The following is a 10,155-nucleotide window of genomic DNA, read 5'->3' on the forward strand; positions in this document are numbered from 1 at the left end:
ATATTTGGTTAACACCAATTTTTTCTCGCAATCAAATCGTTTACAAAGAAGCTCTCTGTGTATCTCCACCTCTACCGGGTCACTAGCAGCCTCATGTGTCGCCAGAAGCTCGACATCATATCTCCGCTGCAAGAAGGAAAACCTCACGTGCGCCCTGTGGGTCCTCTCCACCTCCTCAAGCGCGTCATTAAGATCTGCCCCGAGCTTCTCAATCAGCATCTTCATTGCATCATCCTTGGTCAGCGTACCGTGACCAAGGAGGATACTCCTGATAGGTAAATGCAGGAGGCATGCTACATCGTCAAGAGTGATGGTAATCTCACCGTGAGAAAGATGAAATGACGAAGTCTCTGGATGCCACCTCTCTGCAAATGCCATGAGCATCCCATTATGTATCGTCTGTAACCCGACCTGACATAGGTCCCTCAGCCCAGAAGCTGCGAGGACATCTTGGAACCACGGCTCAGTAGGTTGCGCGAGAGCGGCAATCTTTTGGTCGTGGTTGTAGAACTTCTGGGGATCCCTATCTTAAAATTTTCAAAAAAACACGGTTAATAATAAGCAAAGTTAGAAACAATTAATCAGAAACTGAAGAAAAAGTAATAAGTAATAACCAAAGAATATTTACCTCCCCGTCCCAGATATGCCTACCTGAATGATCTGCATACCCTGTCAATAGAGATGCATCTATAGGATCCCCGGGTACCAGACAGGCTCCAGAACCTCATCATCCTCGTGTAGCTCAGGATGTGGGACTGCAGATCCTTCATCCGCCGTCACTGGCACATGCATAAGAGTAGAAGAACTGCCCCGATGACGTCTGCATGCGGAGGGCGTCTATGACGAACACTCACCATCATCCCGAGGCCTCACTGATGAAATAGTAGTCGTGGAAGGCCCCTCAAGTGGAACAGATGTAGAAGGCCCCTCTGCTGGAATAGGTGTGGCAGGTACATCTGCAGTAACGACAGCTTCATCCGTAACTTGTGGCACTACCCGCATCCACGCACGTCGCACAGAGGCATGCTTTGTAGTCCTCCCAAATGTATTGCCGTCTGGGCGGTCGACCATAATATTTGCATTGTATTACAAATAAAATCGAGTGAGATACAATTTAGTTATAACTAGAAAAGAAAAAAAAAACCTCCGTAGATGCACATACGGAAACCTTACGTAGACGCATCTACGAAACCACCTAACATTTCAAAAATCTGGGTTTGTTCCGTAGGTGCATCTACGGAAGTTTCTGAAACTCCAAGGATGCAACAATGACGTCTGTCACTGTTCCGGGGGCTTAAAAACTCCATTTTGGTGACTTGATTATCCGTTTTACACATCCAAAAATACATACATTGTCTATAAATTACGTTTCTAAAACTATCCAATCATTTCTACACCTAAAAATTGAATTCTAACTTTATTATGGGCAAACTCGAAAATAACTGGAAAACTCGAAACTTACCGATTAAATTGAGTTTTGAAGATGTTTGAATGTGTTGATTGTTGATGTTGATGTTCAAAGCCGAACTCGAGAGAAAACAACGGATTTTGGTGGAAGTTTGATTTTTGATGTTAAGAGAGATTGATAGTTTAAAAATATGAAAAGTGAACAATGAGGGAGGAGAAGAGTCTGACGCGAATATAACATGAAAATGCTTCCGTAGATGCATCTCACAAGAAATCTTCCGTATGTGGATCTATGGAACAAAACAACGTTAAACAAAAAAAATACTTTCAGAGACATATCTTCGAAAATAGAGGCATTTTAGACAGCTCATATAGGGCATAGGGACTGATAGGGTGGAGTAAAATATTTTGTAATAATAAGGCAGGCAATTACTTTATAAAAAAAAGGTTGTCAAAAAAATTTTTACTTTATAAAAAAAAAACATTTATCAAATGAAAAGGCAGGCAATTTTTTACATGGAAACATGAAAATGATTAAAAATATAAGAAAACTTACCTGAACCCGTCATTTCGATTTCCCTCCGGATCAAATATATTTATCGAAGATCCGTGGTTTCACAAGTCAATTCCGCACACCCAAAATATGGTACTGTACTATTTTATTTTCAACGCCAATGTTTCATATAGTTTAGGGTTTATGCGTTTTCTGATTTTGTTTTCCCTTAATTTGTTGCATTGCAGTCTGCCCTTTTTAATTTTCACTCTTTTTTGACGGTTGTGTTGCTCGTCATCTCTACATGTACCTTCCTCAAGATGCAGTTCCCTTCCATGCTTCAACAGAAAACTGGGTATGTATCATTCATTACTCATTACACATATAGTTCATGTCTATGTAATGAATTGATTATGTAAAGTTCATTCTGAGAATTACTGAGATGGATTTAAGTGATTTATTCATCTTTTGAATATTATTTATGTAAATACGTGTTTAAAAATTAATTTGACTGGAGAAGTTAAAAACTAGAGATTCTAGCTTCTTGTTAGAATCAATTTTAGATTAGTGATTCTTTTGTAAAGCAATGGGGTTTGTTAGTTGCCTGTCTGCTGAAACTTGTTAAGGTTTCAAATAGAGACTAGTATTATTTACGTATTAAATCGACAACAAACTTTAAACAAGGTAGTCTATATTGTAGAAAGGAGAATAAGCCGAGTTATCGCTCTTCCTCTCCAATTTAATCTTTCAAGTATAGAAGTCTAATAAGAGTATGTTAGGAAATTGTATTTTTTACGGTATGAGCGTGTGGAAACTTAAAAGCTAGCACGGGCAACTTCTCTTGTTCCATTATGGTTTTCTCTTCTCACAATATACTACCAAACATCCTATAAACAGTCTCTAAAGTATTCTATCACCCATTCCATTAGTCTCTTTGTTAAGTAGGGATTTTTTAACCTAACAATTAGGCATAGATTTGAAACATTGCTGCAGTACGATAGCTGGCAGCGCGTATCGAAGGAGAAGCCGCGCATCGGAACGGTTCGGCAGGATTTGTCGCAATCTCTTTTAAATCTTAATTTGTTATTGCAGATTGTATATGATTTTCAGATACTCACAAAGTCTTAACTGTTACCATGCAGGTTTCGGGGATTCTTTTGGAAGGCTGCTAGAATAGGTTAGTCTTTCATACTTATGACTTCTCCTAGAATCAGAAGTCAAATCTATTTCTCAGTTTGCACCGTGTCTCAACCTTGTTCAAAGTGTGTTATCTTTTGCTTTCCCATTAATAAACGGGCACATCCCTACACTAATACTTTTGTTGCAAAAAATTAGATGCCAGTCTTCAATGACTAAATGACCAATTGTATAGTGGATGAGATGGATTTTTTTTTTGGAAGAGCTTTTAATTGGTTGTTTTGATCCATTCAAATTCATCCGATCCATCTATAATAGACAAAATTATATGATAACCAAGATACCTTATATTAAAATTTTGATGTAAGTCACAAGCTCTCGAAGTCTCAAATATAAAATTAATGCCTATTATCATCATCATCATCTAAAAACATCTAAAAATTGAATTTAAAAAATCATCCAAGGCATTGGATTATAACCAACATCTGCTGGACAATCTTCAGCTCATACCCCATCAAATACTTAATCAAAGTTTTGAATCTCCAAATCATCTTGAGGGGGAAACAGCAGCTGCAATGTAACTACTTACTCTCCTTCATTTTGAGTGTCGAATTCCAAATCTTCATTGTCTATGTGAAATCTAAAATGTCACTCTCAAATGTTCCTTCATTATTCGCCACAATCCATTCATCATCAGAGTCAAGATCGTCAAGGTTATTTTCAACCTACTTTCTAGTTTGCCTCTTGGCCACTTTGGAATTTGTCACCACAACTTCACAAGACAACTTCATTCATTGTCTTTTGTTTCAGACAATTTCTTCTCTGTGTGGGCCTAATAGGTACTCCATCTAGAATAAAATATAAGAAAATGGTATTTTAAAAGTTGATGAATGTCGTCTATTTTTTTTTTGAAACATCACATTATATTAATAGGATTCAATTCCAACACAAGGTGTGCTAGAATTGAGCAAAAGATTACACTAACAAACTGGCCCAATCGTCCTTAAAGCCCAAAAGCAACACCTAGACATAAGCAATCACAAAAAAAATGCAAAACAAAGAAAAAACAGCAGAAAAACAGAAGCAGTTGCTGCCACAGAAAAACAACAGCAGTTTCTACTACTAAAAGACCAACAACATGGCAGAAAAATTAGGAAAGAGGTAGCCGATGCCTCCAGACAAAAACCAGCCCCATCCCCTGCAAATATGGCCCACAAGACAACATATGGAAACACAATCTCCGTGAGATGAACCAATTTGCCAAACAAAATATCTTTCCCAAGGGAAGAATTGCATGCTATACAAGTCGTTGATGAATGCCGTCTAAAATTTAGACTACATACATCAACTTTTTAAATATCATTTTTGTTTATATTTTATTCCGGAAGGAGTACTAACGGAGTTTGTCTGAAGATGTTGGTAATGATCACAATTTCTTGATGATTTGTTAAATTACAGTTTTTAGATGATAGTGATAACCCTTAGTTCAAGGATATGAGAGCTTGTGACTTATGATTAAAATGATGATATTTTTATGTTTACTGTTATTTATCTTAGTTATGCATAATTTTGGGAGCTTGTTACAATGTAGTATGTAGATTCTAGCATAGTAACTGTAACTGTTACTAGAAGGCAATATTCTAATTTTGTGTGAAGCTAGTTTTACTTCCTTGACCACTTTCATTTACATGTTATTGCGCAGGTGAACGTTTAAGCCCGTGGGTGGCCGCCGGATTTTTATCAATGGGCTTATCAATTCTATTATTCTAAAATGGTTTTCTTTGTAAAATTTGAATCAGTTCTGACTCAATGTTCATCACATTTTATTGGTTATTACATGTGTTATCTGCGTAAACCCCGTATTTAAGGGTTCTCTTGGCATGTATAATTTGTCCTTTCACCCAACCCCAGCACATAGTTGTGAATAACCTAATGAACTCTGAAAAATGACAGTACATTTTAGTTTAATTAGGTTTGCAAACCATAAATAAATAACAACAATTAGTACTCTGAAATTATTGAAAAAGACATTTAGAAGTTACTGTTCTGGTGGATTGAATGTGATATGATTACATTTCTCACCAGAAAATGCAAGAGGAAGGTATGCAATTTATGAACTTCAGACATTGTTTTAGGTAATGATGGCATTGCATCTTAAAAACAAACATGCCAACAAGGTTGGAAAACAAAAGGAGGATAAAGTAACATTAATTCAGTACTAGTCATGATCAAATGGTAGGTTAGACGAGTCTATCAACCATCCATATTAGTAATCCATTATGATCAATGATTTGTCTTGGATTTTTGATCACCATTGCCAACCACAACCTGCGACAGATCCACCTCCGTCTTGTTGGCTTTTCTTTCCGCTATCTGCATCTTCGTCGATTTGTAATAGGTTGCATATAGAATCAGCTGAACCACGGAAAACAATGTCCCAATCCCATTTGGCACCTGATAATCAAGAATAATGGTAACAGGTCATTCGATTGCTTATAGATTTTGGTATATAGTAAAAGTAAGGATTTAAATTTGTTTTTTTACAGTGATGAATGCGTCGAATTGGATGAGAGCATAAGTGGTCCAAGCGACACCATTTCCAAAGGAAGCAAGAGATATAGAAAGCGGCATATACTCAACGCTTTTAGTCACAATCACCAATTTCTGCAGCGCCATTTTATCAAATACTTCAAATCCAAAACCAAATATTCAAACTAAGAGTTTCTCTGATTTGATGATTACTTACCATGACAGCTAAAGGTGCAGCATACATCATAATGTTGAAGACAATGCAGGTGGTACCAACAATGGCCGATCGTTTCTTGGCAGAATGAACGAGAATCAATGTGACGAACGCAAGAGCTCCAATGAAAAGGAGTTCAACAATTAGCCACAAAAGAACCTTGAGCCTTTTGTTGCGGTTAGAGTAAATTATGAAGAGTGTGACATATACGATCTCGACCACAGAACCCGAGCCGTTGATGGTCAGCACTAAGATATTGTCCGGGTTCACCATGGGCAGACCATATAGTGTCCACACCATGCAGTTCACAAGTGTTGCTAAGTATGGTGCTGGTGAAAATTGCTCAACTGATCCTTTCTTCCATATCCCATAAAAAGTTGGCCTGATTATATACATTTCAATTCAACTAAAAATAGGAAATTCTTGCCCCAACATGACATTACAAGCCCAATCAATTAAAAAAAACTAAGATATGTTAAAATATTAATGAAAAATTTATTTAAATTATACTAAAATGTTTCCTTAAATTTGTCATGACTTATAGATTTACTGTCTTTGTACAAGAATAATTGATTACTTAGAGATGGTAAAGGGAGATTATTTGCCTCCAACTGGCCTGTTCAAAAATAGGAGAGCTAAGGGCTGGTTGGTTCAGTTTCTAAATTTAGTTGGTAGACACATTGGTAGGTCACCATAATTACTTGAATAAATAAGTGAAAGTTGAAAAAAATATATGAAAACTTTAAAAGTGAAATAAAAAATATGACTAAGAATAAATTAATCTAAAGTTTTTTTTTTTTTTTTGTCTTTCACCAAAATGGTAATAACTATTAAAAACATAGACACAATCATGAATATTAATATTCAAATTGTTTAATCTAATAACATCGATTTTTGTCACTTAGTAGAAATATAAACACAATCCTAAATACTAGGATTCGAATCTTGATGATGACACCTAACCTAATAATAATTTTTATTATTGATTAGAAACGTAAACACAACCGTAAATATTATCATTTGAATCTTGATGATAGTGTCTTATCTAATAACTTCGATTTTTGTCAATTGAATTAAGATTTGCGGAAAATATAAAAATCTATGTACTTAGACAACACCATGGGAATTAGCACATGCTAAAAATATGTTGAGTTAACCAGTAAATAGTTATAAATTTAAATTCAATTAGGTGGGTGATAACTCATAAGATTCTATCAACTTGCACACACTAAAAAAAAGAAACAAACAAATTATTAATAAAAATATCAAACACAAAGTCAAGTACTTTACCATTCCTAGCAATATTACTTTTTAGCCAATTTTGTTTTTTTATAAACTTGATTGAGGTTAATTCAAATAGATATGTGATCAACAAAATTTAAGGAAAAAATTAATAATGCATTGTAGAATATAATAAAGTTAATGAAATAAGTAGTACTCCAATTTTGATGGTATTCATCCATTCCAACTATTTTTAGGGAGACACAATATAAATAGTACTATAAATACCACCTGTTTTAGAATTCCAACCCCCTTTCTACCACATGGCCAAATTAATACTGTTTGGATTTTGTAAGAAAGTATATATAAAAAAAAATAGAGGTCTAAGATGAGAATCTCTAATTTATTTTGTATAACCTAATAATTATGTTAGTAATATATTATGTAAATATATTTTAGATTTTTTGAAAAATTATACTTATAAAAAATCTCATCTCAAGCTTTATTTTTCTATATTTCTGAAATAAATAAATTGCTTTTTTATTTATTAGATAAAGCAAATAAAAGAGAGACTTGAATTATTTAAACTTGTCTTAAAAAAGAAAAGAACAGAATAATTTTTATTGCCCCAGCACCGCTCTATATATAGAAGGAAATTAATTTTGCGTCATAATAGTCTTGTTGAATTATTGCAAAGAATATCATAAGGTGCAAGCTCATCACATTATAGCCATTAAAATGACACCTCACAATTTAACTATATTGCTCCACCTCTAACTATAAGATTTGTTTGAAAATGTTGAATTTTTTTTTTTTTTATCGTAGTTATAGTTATAATTATTAGTCTGTTTTCCCCTTTATATAAGTGTGTCTTATTTTTTTAACCACAATAGTGACAAATAAAATTAACATGTTCAGTTTATATGTTGATGACTACTATAATTTTAATTTTTTATATTATAAAGAGAAAGTAGTACTATTAATACAGATTTTCTTTGAAAAATAAATAAATATTTATATCTAGTAAATTATATATGAAATTATATTTATAGACACAATTTTTTAAAGAGTATATAATTACATATGTCGATATTATTTTTATATCTTTAAAATAAAATATTTTAAGAGATAATTAGTTTTTGGGTCATGCTAACGAGTGCCTCAGGAACACTGGTTAAGGATTTCAAATATAAAAAAATATTATTTAAATGAATATATAATTTAAACTTTTAATACTTTGAATACAAGTATTTTTAAAAAAAAAAACATACCTTTTATTTTATAGAAAAGTCAATTATTTTAATTTTCATTACATTTAATATAAATATTTAATAAAAAAATATATCATTTTAAATTCTTAACCAGTACTTGAAGTTCTCGTTACCATTACTCTCATTAAAATGAGATATAACATGCCTTTAAAAAATTGTGGGTCAATCAAACCATACCTAATCATGTGTGCTAAATTAATTATGTAAAATATTCCTTTTAATATAAGTAATTTATAAAGTTATAAATTTTCTCTAAAATGCATATGTTAAAATAAAAAATTTGAGTTGAATAAATCAACAATTTTTTTAAAATTCAAATATTACATTTTAAAAAGTATTTCTATAAGTGACCAACTAATCTGTTTTCTTAAAATATATATTAGCATTTTGATAATATATAAATAATATTATTAAAATTTAAAATTGCTGTATTTATGATAAACCAACTTGGTTGATAGTTGTCTAGAGATGATAAATGTGCCGTAAAATTTTGTTCATTATTCTATTAAACAAAAAATAAATTTAAAAAAAAAAAAACAAGAAACTTATAATTTTTGCATTTTGTAAAAAATTCAAAATTTAACTAAAAAATTATCCATTTATATAATTTAGTAAGAGAAACTGCAAGTATGAAAAAAAAAAACAAGAAGAGAGAAAGATGAAGCTTACACTGGTGACAAGAACAAGAAGCCTGAGATGATATTTCCTGAAGTTAAGAAAATTGAAAAGACAAAGATAAAGATCCATAAGAATTAAGAATATTACACATAAATTATTTTGGTGTAGAAATTAAGAGACTTAACCAACCTATAATACCAACAACTGTTCGAGCAATATGTGCTGCTGCTGCAGTCATGATTCAAAACTGCTTATAAGTGATGATGAAGTATGAAATGAAATGTAAGAAAGAGGAATGGTGATGAAGGTATATATATATAGCTAGGTGATGAAGGTAAATGAAAATTGGTGTTATGTGATGATGATGGTGATGATGATGAATCAGGTTGATCATATGCATGACATGTATTTTTGGGTTGTGTGAGTGAGTGAATATTAGTGCTTCTTAAATAGTGCAAACATAACATACTCTTTGGCATTAGTCACTCTCTTACTCAGATATTCTTAGACCCTACTTCACCAAGATTAGAAAGCGACTCTATTTCATAAAACATGGAATTCTATTAATTTTTATGTTGAGAAACCTATTTCTCACATTATATGTATAGTCCAAATTCATCCTAAACTACTTTAAGTTGTTTATTTTGAATGAATTAATTCCTTATGTTTTTTTAACAAGTTAGTTTAGTTTAAAAATGAACATAGTTAATTTTTTGGACTTATTTATCAAATTATATGTTTATTCATCCAATTCTACGATTAACCTATAAAAACATGCATTAAGAGCTTAATTTATCACTAAACTCTCAAAGAATGTATGCATATTTATAGATATAGAGAGAATAAGAAATATATACATCAAACATAAAACTTGATGATTATATATTTGGACTTAGGGTGAGATACTCTAGCTCAGCGATCTCTCATATGCAATATGCGAATAACACTTTAATTTTGACTGAGATTTCAGTCGAGAACCTTTGGATTATTAAATCAATTCTCAAAGTCTTTGAGCTTATCTCTAGACTTTGTGTTAATTTTGTTGAAAATAATTTTATTAGAGTCGACGTTGGCATTGATTTTAGGGCTATGGCTAAAGGTTTCCTCTAATACTATCAACATTCCCCCCTTCAAATATCTTAACCTTTCAATGAGTGTGAATCCTAGACTTGAAGTCACCTAGGAGCCATTGCTTAGGCTCATTAACATATGTCTGTGGAGTTGTATGTCACTTTAGTGTGTGTGGGTGGGGGGGGGGGGAGGCT

General features: G+C 32.6%; 2 protein-coding genes across 2 annotated transcripts; one reads left to right on the forward strand and one right to left on the reverse strand.

Annotated features, from left to right (window-relative positions):
- Positions 1 to 1,911: 1,911 nt before the first annotated feature.
- Positions 1,912 to 5,198, forward strand: LOC131603740 (uncharacterized). Its single transcript, XM_058876162.1, has 4 exons — positions 1,912 to 2,053; positions 2,149 to 2,255; positions 3,043 to 3,077; positions 4,740 to 5,198. Exons 1-4 carry the CDS (start codon positions 2,051 to 2,053, stop codon positions 4,805 to 4,807), a joined length of 213 nt encoding a protein of 70 aa, XP_058732145.1. The 5' UTR covers positions 1,912 to 2,050; the 3' UTR covers positions 4,808 to 5,198.
- LOC131603739 (bidirectional sugar transporter SWEET4-like) lies at positions 5,026 to 9,320 on the reverse strand. The gene is made up of 5 exons (XM_058876161.1): positions 9,080 to 9,320; positions 8,942 to 8,978; positions 5,784 to 6,162; positions 5,582 to 5,701; positions 5,026 to 5,491 (listed from the first exon to the last, which is right to left on the reverse strand). Exons 1-5 carry the CDS (start codon positions 9,126 to 9,128, stop codon positions 5,321 to 5,323), a joined length of 756 nt encoding a protein of 251 aa, XP_058732144.1. The 5' UTR covers positions 9,129 to 9,320; the 3' UTR covers positions 5,026 to 5,320.
- Between the last annotated feature and the right edge of the window lie 835 nt (positions 9,321 to 10,155).

Source organism: Vicia villosa, linkage group LG5, assembly GCF_029867415.1.
Source record: "Vicia villosa cultivar HV-30 ecotype Madison, WI linkage group LG5, Vvil1.0, whole genome shotgun sequence".
NCBI classification, from domain to species: Eukaryota; Viridiplantae; Streptophyta; class Magnoliopsida; order Fabales; family Fabaceae; genus Vicia; species Vicia villosa.

What these genes read in the sequence shown, in the direction of transcription:
- LOC131603740 (XM_058876162.1), top strand. An exon ending in ATGCTTCAACAGAAAACTGG is followed by an intron (nt 2,256 to 3,042) that starts GTATGTATCATT and finishes GTTACCATGCAG; the next exon opens with GTTTCGGGGATTCTTTTGGA. An exon ending in TTGGAAGGCTGCTAGAATAG is followed by an intron (nt 3,078 to 4,739) that starts GTTAGTCTTTCA and finishes GTTATTGCGCAG; the next exon opens with GTGAACGTTTAAGCCCGTGG.
- LOC131603739 (XM_058876161.1), bottom strand. Translation starts at nt 9,128, where the DNA reads ATGACTGCAGCAGCAGCACATATTGCTCGAACAGTTGTTGGTATTATA. An exon ending in CTGCACCTTTAGCTGTCATG is followed by an intron (nt 5,702 to 5,783) that starts GTAAGTAATCAT and finishes ATGGCGCTGCAG; the next exon opens with AAATTGGTGATTGTGACTAA. An exon ending in AATTCGACGCATTCATCACT is followed by an intron (nt 5,492 to 5,581) that starts GTAAAAAAACAA and finishes CTTGATTATCAG; the next exon opens with GTGCCAAATGGGATTGGGAC.